Below are 21,924 nucleotides of genomic sequence, written 5' to 3'. Positions count from 1 at the left end.
GTGGCTCCAGCAGGCATTCCCATGGAGCCTGCCCCGTGCAGTTGAGGGCACAAATAATGGGGTCATTAATTTATCTCTGTCCATGTAATTGCTCGCTCTGCTCACTCCTGACATCCCACTGCAGTGGGACTGGGTCAGGACAGTGGGACAGCATCCACACTCTTATCCATACCCCTAATTCCTTGAGATAACACATCAAGTATTGCCCAGTGTGTGCAAAATACCTGGAGGTCTCCAAGCTGGGGTTTCAACCCAGCCAAAAGCACCATTACTATGGGAAGGGAACCTTTCCAGAGGGAACCACCAGCCTTGCTTGCACCAATGCACAAAGGAAAGGAGAACCCAAGGAAAACAGGCTCATTCAGTGCACTAGGGGGATGTCCAGCCACCTCACGGCTGTGATCTGGGACCAGATGCACAGCCTCCTTCCCACTGCATTGCATCATTGGAAGCCAACTGTTGGGAGAGCATCTTTGTGGGATGCAGGCTCCAGTGAGTGCATGTGGTACTGGTATCAGTACAGGTACTGGTACTGGTGTGGTAGTACAACCCGGCCATGGCCCCAGACTTATTCCCACTCTGAGCTGCATGGGGCCAGGGCTCACCACACAGTTGGGCACCCAGAGGAAGGCAGGGTTGCCCTAAGCCCTTTCCCCCCCCAAATAAGGACTCACGTTCCACTGTGGCTGCTCAAGGAAGGAATCCCCCGGAAAGAAAGCCATCTGGGTACCCCCAACACATGCTCACTTCTGCCCCTGGCCATGTAATCACTGCATGCACTGCCATGGCTGCAGCCTCCTGTCCCTCACCATTTACCCAGTCTCAGTGTGGCCAAGCAGGGGAAGCTCCCTGCACACTCTGCCACTGGCAACGCATTCAGCTCCCCCAGACAAATCTGGCTGATGGTTCCACACACACAGTGCACAGCAGTCCCAGTGTGCCCACAGCCCGCAAGTTGTTCTTATGGCTCAGGAGCCCAGTGCAGCATGGGGGGTTGCAGCACACTTAGCGAGGCCTCCCCCCTTTGCTGCTTTTTGTGACAGGCACCAACAAAGTGCTGCCGCTCAGGTGCCAAAGCCAAGCAGGACAGATGCCGGATGCAGGGCTTTCAGCAATGCCCAGTGCCGGGTTTCACTGCCCATACAGTCACACAGCTGATGACAACACGACAAACACATGCTTTGCCTGCGGGATCCTCGGTGCCCGGCGCTTGAACGAGGCACGACCCCTTCCCTCCTGGTGTTGTATCGCTCCCAGCTATGTTTGCTTTACACTTTGGCACCGAGGAAACAGCAGATGGCACGGCTTCGCCTCTCTCCATCACACGGCTTGCGGCACCCTCAGCTGTGCCAGTGCCACCGTGCAGCACTCCTGCCCAGCGCTCCTAAAGCCTCGAGTTCAGGAGCTCCTCCTTCTGACCCCCAAGCAGCCGGCTCACCCGCAGCCCCTCCAGCCCTTGGCCACGGGGACCACGCGGCTCCCCGCAGTGCTGCGGCGCTGAGCCGGGAGCGCGGCGCGGTGCCAGACGCGGTGCCAGGCACGGTGCACGGCCCCCATGGGGCTGGCAGGGGCTCGGCAGCGGGAGCCAACCCCCCGGTGGGCCGCCCTGCCCGACGCTTAGCGGGGCACCCGAGCAAAACTGTTCGACATCACTTCCCAGTGGGGAGCCCACTCAAGCAAACAAACCCTGGCTGCATTAATCTCCACCGCCAGAGCCCGACGGGCCGGTGGCGGGGAGGCCGGAGCTATTACCACGCTCCCATTCTCCCTCCTAATCCTGACTTCACACTTTAACCTGATTGAGCCTTGTTTGGAGAGCTGGCTCCCTGCGCGCCGCCAGGGGATTAGGGCCGGACGCAGCGGGGAGGTAATCGCTTCCTAGTGGCGTCAGCCCCGTGGCCCCCAAGCCCCCCACTGCCTGCCAAGATTGCTGTGGGGCCTGGCAGCCTCCAGATTGGGGCTCCCCGTGCCACGGCTCCATGTGCCAGAGCTCCCTGTGTCATAGATCTCCATGCCATAAATCCCTGTACCATGGCTCCTCAACTTGGCAGCATTCACTGGGGTGAGCGAGGTGAATGGTGGAGGGGTCCCCATACCTTACACAGGCCTTTTGGACTGGGAGGGATGCTCCTGCTGCCCAGACTATGGGTGCTGCACTGGATGAGATCCTGTCAGAGGAGGCTGTGAGCTCCCCTGGACACCTGGGTGGGACCATCAAGCACAGGACCACGGTGCTGTGATGCAACCTGCTGTCCCCACATGTGTCATGTGTCCCGGGGCACAGGGTCAGACAGAAGGGGCTGCCCCACCAGCACGGCTCACACCACCTCCACCGCCTGACAGATGACAGGAGCAAGTGTGAAGGGACAGAACGAGCCTGCCGCATCGCAGGAGATCAATAGACCCATCAGCACTCGCATCAGCTGCTGACAGCCACGTCCCCCTGGGGTTCCCTGCCGCAGCCCTGCAGGCGCAGGTGAGAAGTGGCTGCACCCAGCGCCAGCACCCCGCAGTGCCAGCATGATGTCAGGCTGCTGGATTTTTAATGGGCCCCGCCAGCCCAGCTGCCAGCAGGACCAAGGGGACGGGGCAGCACCGTCTCTGCCTCAAAGTGCCACCCCTGAGGTCAGCAGGGGTCTGCGCGCTGCCAGCTGCCATCCGCCACCCGCTGTGTGCGGGACAGTGGAGCTCGAAGCATTGGTGCTAACAACACAGGAAAGAGATTATATGGCCTCTGGAAGCGTCACCTGGGCACGGCCACCACTCGGCTGGTAGGAACTGTTACCAACCAGGATCCCTCCTCCCATCAGCCTGCCACAGAGGGACTTGCAGCACGCCCCCCCCCCCACCAGATGCTCATGAGGGATACGAACCCGGGGTGACCCTGATGCTGGCACCCCCTGCCCAGCTGCAGCTCTAACCTCTTTCTGCCCCTCCTGGGGCTGCTTCTATGGAGGTTGAAGGGCGAGCAGCTGGCTGGTACAGGGAGCATCCATCCTCCCATTGGCAGCCGGAGCGGGAGCTTCGTCAGGTGGCCCCAGCCACCGGCAATTACGTGCTGAGTAAATCGATGGGATATAATTGGACTATTAAGATCTCATTATCCTCCTGGCTCCCGGTGCCGCAGCCCGCAGCGTACTGGGGAGACTGCGACCTGTATGCAGGCAAAGAGGCTGCGTGCTGCCCCATGAGCCTGGCTGGGCAGTGGGGGTGGGATGTACAGGGCTGTGTGCCCATCGCTGCACCCCAAAGTGCGACCTGAGCAGCTCCAGGCTGCGCAACTGTCCTGCCAAGGGACAGGAGGATGGCCATCACCTACATGTGGCTTCCCAGAGCTGATGGTGTGTCAGTGGCACAGGGGGACATAGGGATGTGCAATGACCACATTGTGCAATCCATGATTTGCTCAGCAGCTCCTGCATGGGCTGAGCTGCACAGGGCCTCAGCTCTGCACGAAGGAGGGTGTTGTGCTAACAGAGGAGCTGGCTAAGGAATAGAGGGGAGGGTGGGTGGGAGGCAGAGGAGGAACAAAACATCTGCCACCCACCCTGGAGCCTGTTCAGAGAGGGAAACAAGTTAAAAGCAGCAGCTCTAATAGCAACACAAGTAAAATAACAAGCTGCACACTCTGCTTGCCTGTCACCGCCCCCTCCCCACGCCGTCCCTTTGTTCCAGCAGCTCCTTATCCATGGAAGGGGAGTGGGCATGCGGCCCGACGCACAGCCGACCCGGCTCCAAGGTGCCCATCGCAACCCAGTGCACCGTGCTGGGCTGGGCCCTGCTGGGTGCAGGCAGTGTGCCATGCCGGGAGCCATGCTGGGCACCAGGGAGCATCACACCCTGCAGCATGCGGCCTTGCAACGCTCCTCCAAGGCGTAAATGAAAAAGCAAACAGCTCTTCTGCCGAGCCCTGTGGGGAGCTGGCTGGGCCTCTCGTTAGCAGCCTTGTCCCGGGGTTTGCTGAGCTCAGAGCTAATTGACTCCCAGCCTCTGAGGCTTTTAATTGCTAATAAGTGTGAAGCCAGCCCTGCCAGCCCTCCTGGATTCCTCCGAGGTGTGAATGAAGCTGAACCAAGCAGCCCGAACCTAGCCAGGCTGAGCCACCCGGCCAGGCGAGGAGCTGCGCTGCCCAGGGCTCACCCGTGCCAGAGCAGCGCTCCTACGGTGGCAGCTCCCAACCCTGCTCCCAGCTCTGGGAAGGGGTAAAGCAAACTGTCCCCAACGTAGTGGCACGGTGCTGCTCTGCACCCTTTTTTCCCCCTAAAAACAGTCAAATTCCAACATACGTGGGCTAAAAATACACCCTGGTCTGCCAGGGGCTCTGCCCGCTCCTGTGTCTCTTGGATGATTCTACCCAACTTAATTACATTCATGGGTATGAAATCACCAGTAAGTAATTAGACAGCCCCGTTCCCACTTAATACGCCAAAAGCTGCCTCCTAATTAAATATTATAGGGATTTAAAAGCATTTCTGACAACATATTAGATATGTAAAATGCTGCAAATTAGCTGGCTCCGCCACTGAAACGCTGCCAGGGAACAATGCGTCTTCGCGGCTGGGAAGAAATCTGGGACATCGCTTCATGTAAATTGGGAGAAGGGCCCATTCTTCTGGCACTGCTTCTCAGTGGGGTTTGGGATTGGTGGAGCACAAGGGCTGCAGCCCTCTCCGTGGCAAGCAGTGTGAACATCCCACTGGCAGCCTGCAGGTCCAGCACGGGGTGAGCCATCCCCACTGCACCCCCTTTGGCCAAAAAGCAGATGGCTTCGGGCTCATTCTCACATGCAGCTGCTGCACGTGGGGGTGTTGGGATGGAGCCAAAGGCCATGGGATGCTGCTGGGCAATGCAGCCCATAGCTGGCTCATAGCTGAGCCAGTGCAGGGCTCTTCCCCTGAAAGCAGTACAGAGATCAGGAGGTTTGTAACAGAAACAGCCGGGAGCGAAGGAGGGGAACTGCACCGAGTAGTTGTCTGCAAACTCACAAGGTGTTTGAAATTCACACTTCAAAGTTAATATCCGGCAGCCTGGGCTGCCTTTTCTGCACGTGGAGGCAGGGAGCAGGAGAGCTCCAACTGCAAAAGCTGGGTTTTTTCCCAGAAGCATAGCTCAGAGCCAGGCTGGGATGGGGGATACAATCCCAAACCAGGCCATGCTCGGCGTGATAATGCCCTCTTGCTAAACCCCTGGGATTCGGCGTCTAAGTGCATCAAAGCTGGGCTTTGGGCTGGCTTAAAAAGACACCCTGATAAAAAATCTGCCACGACAAGATCCCCCCAGCCATCTGCAGCCTCTGTGCAGCATCCCAGAGCCTCGCATAGGGCAGCAGCTGGAGACAAGCCTCCCCGCGCAGTTGGGCACCGAGCCCTCTGCTCAGCCCTGAGCTGGTGCAGAACCCCCTCCGGGGCTGCAGCGCACATCACCCCTTTCCAGGGAGCAGCAGCCTCATCCCCTTGATCCAGGGACAGATCAGGGCATGGGGATGCTGTGCACAGCTGGGGAAGCGGTCCCACCGCCTGCTTTGCAGTAGGAGAGGGATGTGCAGCGGCGCTGCCAACAGCCTCTGCCCCTCATGATTTTTTCACTGCAAGAACTATCCTATCCCTTATCAATAATTCACAGGTACAAACGATAATGCTCACTGCCCTGGTCTGGGAGCCACATGCTCCTGGCAAGGGGGATGAGGCCGGGGCGATCGCTATTGTTACTGCGCGCTGTGCGGGGAGGGGGGAGGCGGGGAGGATAAATATTTAACACCACATCTCTGAGCAAACATCCATGAGGGCTGAACACGGGTTGTACACAGAGCTGCTCCCCGTTAGCACGCTTAAAGCTATCAGAGCGGGAGGACCCTCCTCCAGTGCTCAGCTTTGAGAGGGCTGCTGGAATAAGGCCCTTTCCTGCCCATTCCTCCATGCAGAGCGCAAAGGTTACCTCGGCCAGGAGCACCCCCAGCTCCCTGCAGGGGCCGTACCTCGGGCCCTACCTTGGTGCTGCTGGGTGGCCACGCTGTGAGGCAGCGTCACAAAAGGGACACAAAGAGCCACACACCGCTTCCTCCCCCGGCCTTTCTTTTTGCCGTGTCGAGGGGCAGCTTGGTGTGTAATTCCCCGGGGTGGGAGGGGAGAATAGGTGTCTTTGTTGAAGAGGCTGGAGGGGGAAAAAAAGAAAAAAAAAACCCACAAAAAAACCCCCAACAAAACCAGCACAAAACCCAAGCCCAGCCTCACGGATGGGAACACAAAGATCCCCAGAGCGTGAGGAGGAATTCCTGCAGGCAGAGGCCCAGGGAGCAGCGGGCTGCAAAGGACACTGAGTCCACCTCCTCTCCTCTGAGCACCCGGCGGTGAACGGCTCTCCTTGGTGCAAAAGCCAAATTTATGCCTACTCTGAATTTGTCTGCTTTCAGCCTCCAGCTACTGAGCAATTGTTTGCTTTTTCTCTTTATTTTCCCATTGTTTTTTATTTTGTCGTGTTTTTTTTTTTAAAGAGAATTAATGACACGTTTACAGTCAGGCTTCTTCCCACACAGGTATGTAGGGACAGTGATGAAATCCCTCCTACCCTCCTCCCACAAGCACTAAATAGGCCAAACACCGCAATTCCCCTCACTTGGAGGCAGCTTTTCCAGACCCCCAGCCATCGCTGTCTCATTTCCCAGCATCTCCAAAGCCTGCGCCCTAAAGCAGAAGCACCGCTCACGTCCCACGCAGTGACCCCCACCTCGCTCTGCCCACCCACCTCCTCTAACCCCACATCCTACAGCAGGCTGTGTTGCTGCCAAGTCATTTTCAGTGTCCCCAGACACTGCTCCCTGCCTTGGAGCCCTGACCTACATTTTTCCCAGCTGTGTGACCTCGCGTGCGGCTGACGCCAGTGTGGGTGTTACAGCAGAGCTGCGCGCTCCCGTTCATCCTGTAGGATGGGCGCTGTGCTGCACCACCAGCCCCACTCCTTTCCCCTACCAGTCCAAACCCGTGGTTTCTTACCCAGCCGTGTTGTTTGCACAGCGCTCAGCACACGCTGGAAGAGCAAGGGGCAGCCAGAGGGTTGGCCAAAGCCAACGTTGTCACCAAGGGATGGGGAACGCAATGGGGCAGGAGCTGAGCCCAGCCATGATTTCCCTACGAAGCCACCAGTGAATTACACTGTCAGAGATGCTATGCTGATTTTGCAGAATATTAATGTTTTCATTGCCGTATCCTTCAGGCAAGAGGAAAATGACTTGCAGAAGTCTCGGTATATCATGTCAGCGCCGCCGCTACTTATCAACCCAATTTGTCAGCTCGTCAAAAAAAAAGAAGATATCTGGTTTGTTTGACGAGAGCAATTTTCCATGTGGATTGGCATTAATTAGCCTTTAATTCCTCCCTGATTGCCGTCCGTGTCGCTACCGGCACTGGGACTGGCAGCACTCACCCCAGTGCGGGACCTGCTGTTCTCCAGGCAAGGAGTGGGGTCTGTGAGTCGCTATGGGGTTCTGTTGGGATAGGAACCTGCCCACCCTGCCAGACCTTTTCTTCCCAGGACTGGGAGCCTCCTGGAGAAGCCAGGCTTTGCTTTCTCTCTGGTTAACCCCCGGCTGGGGTTGGATTGTGAGGCTGTTTCCCAGTCCGGGATGCCCATCTGGAAGCCATTAGGCACCTTTAATCCCCCTCATCCATTCTGGTGCTGTCTGAGCTCCCCCCAGCCCAACGCACACAAACGCTACCATTCAAGCAGTTAATTTAAACAAATTCTGCCCAGCCGCCACCTCGAGCAGCGATGAAAAAGCCGAACGGAGCAGCTCAAAGCCAAGGGGGGAGAGAATGAAAAAAGGAATATAATGAAAGAAAGAAAGAAAAAGAAAACCACTCGGATACCCAGAAAGACCAGCTGCATCCTCCCGTCCCAGCCAGTCCTCCCCTCTCGCAGGCAATCAGATAGCATGCAGGCTGTGTAATTGGATGGCAAAGGATAGAGAGAGACATCTTAAAGCTCGGGTCTAATCTCATTAACACCCGGCTGCGGGGATGCTGTGAAATTGTGGGATGCAGGAATGAGCAACACGCTGCTGCGCCCGTGGGGAAGAGAGCAAGCGAGGCGGAGCGGGATGAGGAAATGCCTCTGGTCCGAGAGCATGGGATGGAAATGCCACCGAGCATTGGGAATATGGCTTTCCCATATTTATCCTATATGCAAAAGCCACTGCCGCAGGCTGGCACGTACCCAGCAAAATGTACATCCGTGCATTTTGCTGGGTACGTGCCGGCCTGCAGCAAATCTGGCCCTTGAGCCCCCCCAAAAATACCCCAAGTGGGTCCTGCAATAGGATCAGCCCCCAGCACCCATCCCCAGGACCCCGTTGCCTGGGCGACCCACAATAGCGCCGGCCTCTGGGAAAAAGCATCCCGAGCCCAAGACATGGCTTGGGGGAGGTGGGGGGGAGATGCCCACCCACCTGTGGGGCTGAGGGCTGGACAAAAGCCCCTTTGAGAGCCACAGCCCCCACTGCTGTGCACGGGGATGGGAGGGATGCGGGTTCCAAACTGGCACCGGATGGGTCTGGGGGCTGTAGGACCATCACATCCCAAACACTCAAGGGACGGTCAAGCTCCTCTCACCTGGAGAAAACCTCTCACCTCCAGCCCTGGCATTTGAACAACTCCTCTCTGAGCAGATCTGCCCCGAACTCCTTCTCCCACCGGCACAAGGACTGGGGGAGGTGAGGAACACATTGCATGCCCCTACCGCCGTTTCCTGGTTTATGGATAAGACGACAGCGAGACGTCTTTGGTTACAAACGGCTCCCTCGGGAGCAGTAAAAATTTATCCAGCTTTTCCTGTCCTGAAGGGAAATACACACGCAAATGGGGACCGGTGCCTCGGGGAGGTGCAAAAACCTGGGGGAGGGGGTGGGTATGACCCTGTAATCCGCAGCTCTTATGGGGGACTACGGCCATCGATATCTGGCTGGTTAAGTGAGGATAAGCCTGGGATGATCATTCATTTAGCACAGCCAAGGAACTGCCTCGCACCTCCCCAAAGCCACCCCCATGCACAACCCACCACCAACCACATCTGCGGGATATGCGTGCCGGGGCACTGAGTTACCATCTCCTTTAAAAGCACCGCACAATGCTCCTTTCTCCCACGTCCCAGTAATCAAACCACCGAAGGATAAGTCCGCTCACAATGCTTTAAAATTGCTTTGAGCCTTCCTACGAGCAGAGCCACTAAAGCAAGAGGAAGGAAATGCCTTTATTCTGCCACCAAACTCACAGACAAAGGGATCCGCTCCTGTGAGCGCTTTTTAACTCTTTCAGAGGAACAAAGGTGACACGGGGCACACTGCAGGCAGCAAGGGCTGCAACGTGCACTGCTCTCGTGCAGTTAGCACCCAGCACTGGGAAAATGGGTCTTTGCTGTCCGCTTGTTTCCCTTGTAGGATGTAAATTGCCATTTGCTGGGGCAGAGAGGTGAGAAGGGCTGCCCCGCATGGGACAACACACAGAGGGGTTCTCTTGCTTCAGCTCCTTTGCCTTAATAGCCTTGGCAAAGTTAAATCTGAGCTGTGCACCAGTGCTGAGAGGCAGTGGGGCAGATCTGAGGGGTGAGCACGGTGCCAGGATGAGGGTGGGAAGCACCGGGACGCAGCGGCAGCCCCTCGCCGCCTGCCTGGCAGCATCCCTGCGAGGTCACCTCCCCACCTATTAGTGGCACATTTGTTTCCCCGCGTTTCCTTAGAGCTGTCACGAGCCACACTGACTCTTTGTTCCCGGGGGCTGCATTGGGGCCTCTTTTCCCCCTCCCCAGCTGGCTGGGGGGGGTTCCGCCTCACATAGACCCCACAGCCCCCCCAGCCATTCCCCTCCTGATTGGTATTCGGGGGGATGCGTCCCAGCCCACCCCCCCCAGCCCTGCTCTGTCCCCAACAGAAGGGTCTTTGTCGGGGAGCGCGGGGGGATCCAGCACCCGGAGCGACCGTACTGCACAGCATCCCCTGCACCCAGACATCGGCATCGGGGCACACCACCTCACCCCAATGTTTCTCCATCTCTCCCAGCCGGGGTTTCTGAGGAGCGGTCACTGGTGCAGTCTCGCGAGCAACGCCTCCCACGCACAGCCAGCCCCATCCGAGCAGGGCCCGCTTTGTTATCCCTTCCTCCGACAGCTCCTTTTTCACTTGTCACCCTGTTTTGCTACTATGCAGCTCACAGCTTCCTCCTGCACAGTCGTGGTCTCCTTCTGAAGGAGGCAATTTGCATTTTCTCAAGTTATTTATCATCTCCTGATTTTTTCTCTGCCTGCCTTCGTAGGGGCAATTTGGGCTGTTTCGAGGCCAGATGCAGGGATGGCAGCGAGGAACTGCCCCATAGCTCACTGCGATGCCCCCTCCTCTATCGGAGCACCCAGCTGCAGAGGTCACCTTCTTGCCTGGGTGATTTTCCCCGGTGGAAGCCAAGATGCATGTTTTATCAGCTCGCCACTTTGCAGGAGAGGCACCCCCAGCCCGCCGCGCTTTGTTCTTCTGTCCGGCGCTGACAGTTTAATTAAACCCGGTTTGAGATGGGGTCACCTGGGTCAGGCGCTCTCCAGCAAAACCTCAGATCAGCGCCATTTCCAGCCAGAGGCGCTGCTTAATGAGCTGTCCGCTCGTTAGGGCGGGTAGGGATAAGGGAGGCCACGCAGCATCCCTTGCCACCGCGGGTCCAGCACAGCCCTTTTGCTGCCACTTCCCCTGGAACCACCCTGGGGGCACCAGGACAGGATCCAAGCCCCCCAGCCCATCCGTTATCCTGATGCACAAATGCTCTCTATAGCCCAGGTCTGAGCAACTCATTGCAGCTCGTGGGGAGCTGGGAGACCACGAAGCACCACCAAACTGGGTTCAGTTTTGAAGCTGTGATTCAGGAGGTGGAATAAGCCTCCCTCCATCCTGACCTGAGCAAGGTTCTCCTCTCTGTGCCTGCAAGAGTTCCCTGCGGCCATTGTATGGCCAGGGGCAGGGAGTGAGCCGTGGGGCCACCCCAGATCCATTTCATAAGGTCAATAAGCACAGAGCCTGGCGGAGAGGCTCTGATTTCAGCTCAAGCAGAGCCGATTTCAATTTACCTTGAACCCATTCCCCACTGACTCATACCCCCACAGCCCAAGCCGTGCTAGCTGCAGTTTCAGAGTGTCCTTATGACCTCCGGCATCACTGCAGGAGCACGGTTTCAGATCTCACCTCCCGCTAAGGCAGCGTGACCGGGCGTCTAGACAAGCTCTGCACTGGGCACCCCTTCCCTGCCGTCCCCAGCACAGTCCTGGGTCACAAAGCCACCAGGAGAGCCAGCAGCAAGTCCCCTAGTGCTCCCCAAGGGATGCTCCAGGGACCCGGTACCGCCTATTGCCGGGGGCTGCAGAACTCAATGGAAACGTTAATGTTTTGCAGTGTTTTTGTTGCACAACGGGCGGCTGGAGGATGGGCCGTTGCTGGCGCCGTGCTACGGCACAGCTGAGCTCAACAAATGCCATTTGATAATTAATTGAACGCCTGTGCTATCAGCTGCCATTACCTAGGCCCATCGCTGGCTCTCGGCCACCATTTCACACATCCCACGCTGGCAAACCCACACGGCGGTTTAACCCTTCATTAAACACAGGCACCGACTCCTGGCACCAGCCACAGCCAGCATTGCCCCCAGGCACAGCCACGTCCTAGCAGCACGGGGACCAGAGATGCGCAGCATCCACCCACGCTCAGCGCCCAGCCCAAGCCACCACACATTTAGGACAGGGCAAAAATAATCACCAACCGATCCCCCCAGGGGCTGCCCCTCCTACCCCACACACCCCTGGCAGGGGAGGTACTCACAGCCTGGACAGAGCCTGGTTGTGCTGGAAGAGGAGCTCGGGCAGGGTGTGCAGCTGGTTGCGGTTCAGCCGTCTGTAGGAAGGAGGAAAAGGTCATGGTAAGGAGGGAAAGCAGCCAGTCTCACCCAGGATACAGCTTCGGGTCGCTCCTACTCCCAGGTGATGGGAGCCAACTGGGCATTAATAGATTTACTCACAATATTGCAATTATATGCAGACAGGACTCCAAGCTGTTAAATGCTGATTGCTGTTTAACTGCACTGTTAACCTGCTGCTCACTCAGCTCCTAATATTTGCTTGAGCAGCCTTGATGGGGTTTAAGCTGCTGAGCTATTTTATTGAATGCTGAACTGTAGCTTACAGCTCCCTGGTTCACATGCAGGACACAGCTGATAACAATGGTAGTGATTTGTGCTTAACCTACCCCTCACCTCAAAGGCATCAGAAAGGGCTTTAAGATCTATAGAAACAGCAATAGGTTTGCTACCCACACTGCTGTGCATCAGCAATGCTGTTTGAAGTCAAGCAGCACAGATGTGCTGCCTGTGTTAAGGCAAAAAGTAAAGGCTGCTTGCAATGAGTGGAACTGGCTGCCCCGTGCCGCCCGCCCGCACACCACCACTCACAGCCGCTCCAGCTCCTTCATGTCATCAAATGCACCACGCTCCACCACACTGATCTGGTTTTCCATCAGCTGCCTGCAGAGAGGTACATGGAAAGAAGGGGCTGGCTTTTGAAAGAGTGGTCCCCAACCAAACCCAACCCAACTCAGCCTAACCAGTCCCAACCCAACCCCACTCAACCCAATCCAACCCAACACGTTCCAGCCCACCCTGTCCCAATCCAACCTCTTTCTCCCTGCTAGAAGCCCACCACGCCCCAGGCCAAGGCTGATGCCAACCAGCAGGTATCCTCCAAAGGACTCAGTCCCATCCCTATCACCCCTGGGTGCCACAGGCTCAGCATGCTTCCTGCTGGGAACTCACAGGACACGGAGCTGCTTCAGTCCAGAGAAGTCATTCTTGTGGATACGTGTGATGTTGTTGCCATTGAGCTCCCTGGGAAGAGAAGAGACAGAGGTCAGCATGGAAGCACTCAAGAGCCATGCAGCTACCTGGAAACTCCCCCAAAAAAGAACAGGCAAGGGCCAAAGTACAGCAATGGCCACTGCATCTTTCATTGGGAATGGCTGCTGGCCCTGGAGAGGACACAGTCCGCAGCCCCTGGTCAGCAGCGCACAAGCTGGCATTGCTCAGGGACCACAGAGCAGCAAGGTGCACCCCGCTCCCCCAGCATGCCTGTCTCCATGCTGATGCCCCCCAGGACAGGCATTCTGCAGCCATCATAATTGCAATGTGCAGCCCAGTGAGGCCAGCAGCCCCTGTCTGGATGTAAATCGCCCCACGGGGCAATGCAGCAAATGTCTGGCAGGCTCATCCTGAATTCATGGAGCCACTCAGAGAGGGCAGGAGCAATGAGAAAACCAACAGCTGCCCCCCAGAAAAGTAGGATGGCTCCAGGCGTGCAGCTGCAAGTCACCCACGGGCATTAGGATGGGTTCAATGCTCGGCCATCTCACACCACTGAAGCAACTGCCAGGAGAATAAGTCACACCCCAAAGACTTCTGCCAGCCCAGTCAGCCCCTGCATCCCACCTCTTGGTGGAAATAAAGAAGAAAGGCTTTTGGAAGAGTAGTCCCCAACCCATCTCAACTCAACCCAATCCACTCCTACTCATCCCATCCCAACCCATTCCATCTCAACCACTTTCTCCATCCCAACCTGATGCCTGCCTCCACCAGTTCCACAGCCACGCGAGGAGCTGAGGTCATTGCCGGGATGGCCCCAGAGGCAGCGAGCAGCGTGTAGGGCCGCCCTGTACAGCCTGCACAGCCGCACACCCCGGGGTGCTACCATTGTCCCACTGAAACGGCTGATAATGGCTAATGAGTTCCAGCTCGGCGTTATAGCCTCATAATTACACAGCTATTCAGCGGCTGAGATTGCCGGGCTCCTGCCATTATCCAGCCGTGTGTGCCTGTGTTGGGAAGGAGGGGGGGGTGTGTGGGGGGGGTAACGTTACTAGGACACAGATGAATGCAAGCGGGGAATGAATAGAGGCTCCCCAGCCCCGGCGATTAAACCGAAACCCATGCTCAGGCTCCACAGCCCCCTGGCTCGCTCTGCATGGCACCGGGCTGCGGTAAATGATGACCCTCACAGCAAAATGGGAACGAACAGCAGGTAAAGCTTGCTTGTAAGGATGCCGAGGCAACCCTGCTATTTAACTTCGTGCCATTTTTCCCCCCTCGGTTCCTCCCGCACATAAATCACAGCCTGCCCTGCCCGGCGCATCGGCTCCCCACGGTCCAACCGCGTACTGTGCCGCCGTGCTTCCCTCCCCATGGTGCCTGGGGACCGCCTGGCAGCACGTCTGGGCAAGTCATTTTCATTGCAACCTTGAAGTTTCAGAACCCCCTTCCTTTTCTCCCCAGGAAGAGGAAAGTCACTACAGCAAGCCATCCCCTCGCGACGGCGCTGGCGGATCATCCCGCTCCCAGATGGGATGGCGGCGCTGCGCAGGGCTCGTTTGCTGGATTTGCATAGTCTGGGTTTATATTTGGTTTCTGTCTTTGGACGGCTTATTCCACTCCCGGGGGCTCTGCTGCATCTTTTCTCCTTGCAGCGCCTGAGCGACACCAACTCCGCTACAAACTCAGGGAGTGCAAACGCTGAGCAGTAATTCTTTAAGCACAGCCAACGCAAGCAATATTTCCCCCGGCACTGATTTATTGGGGAGGCACAGTGCTGGAGGCAGCGCAGCCTATTTGTGCCCTGCTGCAAAGCATCCCCTTTTGGCACGCAGAGCCCATGCTCCAGCACACTCACATCTCTCCCAGCCCGATGTCATCTGCAAACGCCATAAGCGGCTCTCTTCCCTCTAATGGGGACGCCGAGGAGAACGAGACCCCAGACTGACCCCTGTGCTCAGCACTGGGGGACAGAACAGCTGCAACCTTTCATCCTACACTTTTATTGCATTTTTCAAGACTGAGATTTCAGCCGGCTGCTTGAACGCCATCGGGCCGCAGCGCAGGCTGTGAGCTGCAGAGCCCACCACAGCCCTGGGGAAGCAAATCCCCCCAGCGCCAGCACAGAGGGATCCTCACTGCATGGACGCCCCATGGAGCAGAGCTCTGCGCTATCTGGGCTCATTTCAGAACAATTGCTCCTTAGTGAGGAAGAAACCAAGCCCACAGCGCCGGCCCCCAGAGCACGAGGCACTCTGTAAGCTTTTACGAGGTACTAACCCAGGTTAGCATCGCGATAAATTTTTAAGCGCTACAAACAGCATTGATTGTGCCACCAGCACCGAGGAACGGGAAGGCTTTCTGCTCTCCCTAAGCTCTCTCTGGGGTTTTCATGACAGAGCCATTAGCTGCCGGCAGTCAGATGCGCGGCATCGTGGTGCATCTTCTCCAACCACTCTCTGTCCTACAAGGTGCAACCCTGCCCACGCTTCGCTTTACTCAGCCCTCCCAGCATGGGGACAGCAGGATACAAGCACCCCACCGCTGGGATGTGGGATGGGGATGCTGGTCTCCCATAGCATCCCGTGCCGGGGCTGGGGCTTCCTCCCACTGCAAACTGTGTGGGGAAACGCATTATGCCCCCCACCTCCCCAGCTCCGTGTGCTGGGAGCTCACTTCTCTCCCACTCGCTGTGCCAAGGGCTGCTCCTTGGCTGCATCGCTTGAAAAATTCATCTTCCCTTTTTTCTGATCTTCCTTCTCCTAGCAGCCTCTCTCCCCCATAGGATGCTCGCCTCTGCTATTTTGAGAGGCAAGTGCATCCGAAATGCGTGCCAGGAAGGCAGGCGCTCAGCAGAGCCTTGGAGCCTGGATGCCCCAACTCCCCCCCCGCCGGCTGCGCTCCCCCCGAGCATCCTCATTTTATAGCTCACACAAACTGCCCCGTGCTTCTACCAGAGGAAAATTCATTAGAAAACATCGACAGAGGAAACAATGAAATAGGGGAGCATGAAACTCAAGGCAAATGCATGCAGCGTAATGAGCCTGGCTGTGCAATGTGCACAGCTGTGAGCATGGGGTGCTTCCTGCACCGCTGCCACCGGCGCTCCGGGGCTGCAGCAGTGGCATTTGCAAGCGCACGCAAGGGGCTGGCAATTAAGCCGGGAGCAGCTTCCCTTCCTCACGCAGAGCAGCACAATGCATCACCCCAGAGGAGCGAAGTGGCAGCACGTTTAAGGCAAAAATATCTATTTTAAAGGATGCTATAAAACAGAAGCGGGGAAGGGTTTATAGGGAAGCAATTGCTGTGCGGGGTGAGAAGTGGTCACCAGAGGCCAATCCGCCGGGCTTTATTGCCTGTTACCCGTGACTTCTCCCAACCAGGGGACAATAGATCCTCTGCTATCAGCCTCAGCTCCATCAATACAAACACAACATAGTTTTTTAAACTAATATTTTTCCAGCATGCAATTCCACGGAGAGCGAGAACACAGCGTTACCATGGCAATATATAGACAGCATCTGCCTTGGACGTAGCTGAAGGGAGAAATTGGAATAGAATTGCAAATTTCCTCTGTCCAGGAAGGTTCCTAAGGAAGCACAGCGCTGGGCTGGCAGTTGTGGGGTGCTGTGGGGTGCACAGTGGGGCTCAGCCCATCGGAGGGGGGGAAAAGGGGTGAGAGGGGCAATGCTCTGCCGTCAGCTGAAAACTTCCAAAGCAGAAGCAAGTGCAAGGCAATCAGGCTCAGTTCAGCCCTCATTAGCAAATAGCTGTGCTGGAAGCAGCCATTTGACGGCGGTGAATTTGCACCGATCCTGCTGCCACAGGGACATTTACCCAACAGGGCTATCTGCTCTTCGAAGGCGCTTCCAGAGAAAGCCACCGAAGGGTGTGATCCAGAAGCAACGTGAGCTCAGACCTCACCCCGGGTGCTGCTGCCCCAACCCCATACAGCAGCACCCAACACCGCCCAGGGTGCACTGCAGGACACCTGGGAGAAAGCCTGCTGCCTGCAGACGCTGTGCCAGATGCATGGTGCAACAGGCGGGTAGCCTGGCAGCGGGGACAGCCTGCTCCTGCTGCATAGCCTGGGGGTGTGAGGTTGCAGCTTCTTTCTGGGGAATCTGAACTGGCTGCTGAGCTGCTCCACCACAGACACACTGCTCGGAGGTGGGACCTGCTCTGCACAGACACCTTGAGCACCTGCGAGGGCGTGCAATAATGCTGCAAATAGTTTCTTGGCAAACAACACCCATGAGAGAGCAAACGTCTACCTCAGCCCAGCTGCCAGATCTGACAGCAGCAGCTGTGTGAGAACACAGAAACCCCATGTCACCCCGTTGGGACGGGCAGGGTGCCCAGCAGGTCATCAGACACGAGGAGGAGCAAGGGGAGATGTGCCAGTGGGGCAGCAATGAGACACTCCGGGGTCACAGCCCACCCATCCCCTGCATCAGAGAGATGCTGAGCACAGCCCAATGTGGAGCAGCTGCTGCAGAGCCCACCGTGCTCCCCAAGGAGTGGGTAGGGCTGGTGCAGGAGTGGCTGCGCCCAAGCCGTGCTCCAGCCCTGGGCACCTCAGAGCTCACAAACCAGCTCTATAGGACAGCAGCTCACGGTCACAGGGTAATAATCACTTAGAGGAGGATAATTATGGCAGGAGAAGAGAAAACCCCATGAAAGCAGTGCCCCGCAGAGCTCCTGGCACTGGGTGCAGCCCAGGCAGCTGCCAGGCTGCCTGCATGCAGTCCCAGCCTGCCAGCCCCAGCCGCAAACACAGGGCACGTTCACAGCCCAGTGAGCAGCAGAGCACAGCACTGGGGCAGGAGGAGCAGTGCGTGGCTGTCATAGGGCCACTGCTCAGGGTGCGTACTGCCAGGGGGCACAGGGGGCACCCGCTGTCCCCAGGCAGAGGAGAGAGGCTGGGAACAGCCCTGCTGGGAGTGGGGGCACCCGTACGCCAGGAACCTATACGGCTGCACTGTGACTGTATTCCGTAAGATGAAAGTTCTCCCTATAGGGGTCCACTACAGACATCTTGAGGACCCCCCAGCGTTTACGAGAGGGGGGCTCAGCAGGGGGATGCAGGTGCAGGGGACTGGTGAGGCTCGAGGCTGCTCACACTGCGGGACACAGAAAGCACGGGGATGGGATCCGACCCCCGGCACCACACATATCATTTCCAGGAGGGATTCCCGGGGACAAAGGGGTGCAAAGGAGCTCAGGGTGACAAATACCCACAGGCAGCCCCTCCAGCTGCACGGGTGCCCGGGGACAGGTCACAGTGGGTATGCGGCCGCATACCTGCTTGCGGGCACACATCTCCACACGCACGGGCACCGGTGCAAACATCTCTTGGAGCAAGCAAGCCCCTGGGCGCTGTTTTGGCCCCCGCCAGCTCCACGCACTGCACACGCAGCCACACGCGGGACCCCTCGCGCGTCCCTCCCACAGCCAGCAGCACACGCACCCTGCCCCGCTGGGCGCCAACGCACGCACGGATCCCTTCTCGCCGCCACGGACGGGACGCTGCGGGCGCACCCGCTCCGCGCACGTCCCCTCGGACTCCCTCTCGCAGCCCCCCGACGGGCTCCCTCCGCCGCGCCCCGCACAAAGGAGCCCCGCGGTACTCACAGGCGCTCGGTGCCGCGGGGGATGCTCTTGGGCACGGCTCGCAGGGCCGTACCGTGGCAATCCACCGTGGTGCCGCTGCAGGCGCAGAGCGGCGGGCAGGCTGCGGCGCGGCCCCGGCACAGCGCGACGAACGCCAGGAGCCAGGCGGCGGCCCGCAGAGCCGCCGGGACCCCCGCTGCCCCTCCGGAGGTCGAGGCCGCGCCGGGCGGCACCGCCATGGCAGCGGGCGGCTAAACGGAGGGAGCGCTGCGCATCACCGGGAGCGCGGCTCGGTTTGGCACGGCACAGCCCCGTCGAAGCGCGCCCGCACTCCTCACTGCCGCCCCATCCCGCAGCCCAGGCACAACCTCCGCGCTGGCTCCTCCCTCCCTCCGCCCTGCCCGCCCCACCGAGCCCCCCCCCCCGCCCGTCGCCGCCGCCCCTCCCCGCGCCCCCCGGCACGGTAGCGGGAACCGTCGGGGCTCCGTGCCGCGCTAACCACGCGGCTCCGCTCGGGGTGGGCAGAGGACGGGGAACGAGCGGTAGGAAAGGGCAGCCGCATCCTCTCCTCGGAGGGTACCAAAAACTCCTGTATCCTCTCGTGCTCCAGGCACCATCCCATCGCCCAGGTGAGACGGGAGAGACGCCGGGTCCTCCCGCAAGGAACCCGCAGCATGCTCGAGAACACAGCCCAGCTCTGCTCTTTGCCCCGTGCACAAACGGCAAACCTTACAGTCCCAGCCGAGCTGCTGTCCGTGCCCTTTTCCATTCCAAGGGAATATCTCAAGAAGTAAAGTAACAAAAAAGCCTTTGTGACCAATCCACCCAAACAGCAAAACATACCTGTTTCAATGCCAAAAGCCACAAAACCAAAACAAAACCCACGAAGCCAAGAAATCTTCTGAGCTTGGCCCCAAACTGTTGGCATTTCAGAAACGTGAATGTTGCATTCAGCATCTCCTTCCCCGAGGTCCACAGGTGAGAAGCAGAAGGGTGTAATCGGGAGGGCTGTGTTAACAACAGCACCTGCAGAACCTCCCAACCCCCCCCCCAGCTGTAGGGAAACCTGCAGGTGTTTTGTAAGAGCAGGCAGAGCCCCCGCTGCTGGAGCAACTGCTGCAGCTTTCCTTGGAGGAGGAATGCAGGGATGGCAGCAGGTCCTGAGGCCAGGAGTGCCTCTTAAATCAGTGCCACCCCATACAGCGTGGAACAAACCAATGGTCCTTAAGCAGAAAGAGTGAAGGGTATGCTCAGGGTCTCTCTCCGAGCAAGAGCCACCTTGCACACACGGGACTGCACCGCCTCGGCGTGGACTGGCAACCCTTTCCCATCCCAAATGCTGGCTCCCATCATCTGTCTGCATTTTTGTGACATCTCCTTCCTCTGGCCCCAGTCCCAGGAGGAAGCTGCGGCTGAGACGCATGAAAGGGGTTTGTTCCCCGTTGCTACACAGCAGCCCTGACAGCGAGGAAGATGAGCAGCTTCCCAGGGGCTGGGAGCTGACCCCGTGCTGGCACGGCATCGGCGGGGCTCCCTTGGGGACACCGGTGGCAATGACACCGCAGAGCACCCAGAGGGAATCGAGTCGCCGTGCTGAAGAGCTCAGCTGAATTTCTGGGGGTGAAGGTTATTTCCCAGCAGTTCCGCGTTCCCCAAAGCCACAACCAAAATGGGATGGCTGAGGATATGGGATGAGATCCTCCAAAAGTGCCACACGGGGTGGTGTCGGCTTTGGAGAGCAACATCTGCATGGGAAAGGCCCAGGGTGCCACTGAATATGGATGAGGAGCTGGGAGGAAAAGAAACCCCAAACTTTCCTTTATCAGGGGAGGCCTGGTCCTGCCGTCTGCCGCTGGGATCTGGGCCAAACTGCTTGATAGAGAGAGAGACCATCTGGATCGTCTGATGGGCTCTGGGTTTGGTTAAAGTGAAGCAGAAGCTTTTTTTTTTCTTTTTGCAGGAAAGGAGTTTCCATGGGAAGATCTGGGGAAGGATTCCAGGGGACGCGCCAGACCTGTCGTGCAAAGAGATGCGAAGCAGCTACAAAGCTTCAAACAAAGTTTGCTGCCATCTTTAAGTCAAATTCCCCCAGGGCAGCATCTGGGCATCATTACCATCCACCCAGGACAAGCTGCAGCGTGCTACCGAGCTGCCCAGCCCCTTTGCTTCCCAGGCAGGGGCTGCAGGACAGCAGGATGCCACCCTTCCCTTGGCAGCACTTCTAGAAAGCGGCAGGGCTGGGGGCTGGAGATGTGCTAAGACCTCCCGGGGACCCCTATAGAGGCTCAGCTCATGTGGTGAGGCCACGCTTGGCCTTGGAGTAGAAGGCACTATTGAGAGGGGGCTGGTGTGCGCCCTGCTTCGGTACCTGTTGGGCTCACATAGAGTGACAGTGCCCTTGGTGGGTCTGTTATGGAGTGGTGCAGGCTGCAGGGCTGCTGGGATCACGGTAAGTCAGTGAAGTAGTGTCAGGCAGGGCTGGGGGAGCTCTTGCTGGTGACTCTCCAGGGACAAGTCTGACCTTATTGGCAAACACCAGCAACATCACCCTGTGAATGCTGCCAGCATTGCCCTGTGTGCATGGCCAGCATCACCCTACAAGCACTGCCAGGACTGCCCTCGAGACACTGCCAGCACAGCCCTGTGAACACAGCCAGCATCACCCCACAAGCTGTGCCAGCAGCATTCTGCAAGCGTGTCCCCATTGACTGCCTGGGGACTTTGCCATTAGGATGGAGCAAGGGGACCAGCACTCACACCCTGCCCTTAGAACCCTCGAGACGATGTGAGAGATGCTGGAGCTCTGCTCCACGAGGAAAGCATTCACACCAAGCAGCCCAGCACACGAGAACTGCTGTTCCCAGCAGGGCTGGACACGCTGGCTGCCTGGGAATGCTGCAGCACTGCGCAGGCTGGTTTGAATGAACTACACACCGAGGTGCTTGTCGGGAGCCTCACGCATGGCAGCACTGTTGGTAGATGCAGTGTGGGGCTGGGGAGCATGAGTCCCAAATGCAGTGATCATTCCACATCTGTACACACAGGACCTTCCCCAGTCACTCTGCTTGGAGCCATTTGTTACCCTCCCCAGAGAAGATGCACTGGAGGAATAATTTACTATTTAATAGACTAACTGACCCTGAGCCGTGCAGGACTGCACCCAGGAGCTGCTCTGGCAGAGATCCCACCAGCAGCTCCCAATGTGAGCACGGGGTCAGCGTGGGATCCAGCACCCACATCCCAACGTCCACACTCTCGCACAATTTATGAGCTCCAGCACGAAGCCCTCACAGGAGAGATGGGCAAACAGAACTAAACATGCTGATTTATTTACACCATGAAAAAATATTAGTTCATCTAAGCCGATGAGACTGTGAAGCCCTATAGCAGGTCTGGCTGGTGCCAACATCTATCGCTAGCAGTGTGTGTGTTTTTGTCTACA

General features: G+C 57.8%; 1 protein-coding gene across 1 annotated transcript in view; it reads right to left on the bottom strand.

The window, feature by feature from the left end:
• Nucleotides 1-18,821, bottom strand: part of SLIT1 (slit guidance ligand 1) — a 31,265-nt gene extending 12,444 nt beyond the window's left edge. The window contains exons 1-4 of the mRNA NM_001277336.2: nucleotides 18,504-18,821; nucleotides 12,825-12,896; nucleotides 12,465-12,536; nucleotides 11,840-11,911 (exon numbers count right to left, since the gene is read on the bottom strand). Of these exons, the coding sequence (NP_001264265.2) occupies nucleotides 11,840-11,911; nucleotides 12,465-12,536; nucleotides 12,825-12,896; nucleotides 18,504-18,721 (434 nt within the window). The 5' untranslated portion in view covers nucleotides 18,722-18,821. The remainder of the gene's footprint in view (nucleotides 1-11,839; nucleotides 11,912-12,464; nucleotides 12,537-12,824; nucleotides 12,897-18,503) is intronic.
• Between the last annotated feature and the right edge of the window lie 3,103 nt (nucleotides 18,822-21,924).

Source organism: Gallus gallus, chromosome 6 (genome assembly GCF_016699485.2).
Source record: "Gallus gallus isolate bGalGal1 chromosome 6, bGalGal1.mat.broiler.GRCg7b, whole genome shotgun sequence".
NCBI classification, from domain to species: Eukaryota; Metazoa; Chordata; class Aves; order Galliformes; family Phasianidae; genus Gallus; species Gallus gallus.
Note: the sequence above shows the minus strand (reverse complement) of the source record. Positions and strands in the feature narration are given on the sequence as shown.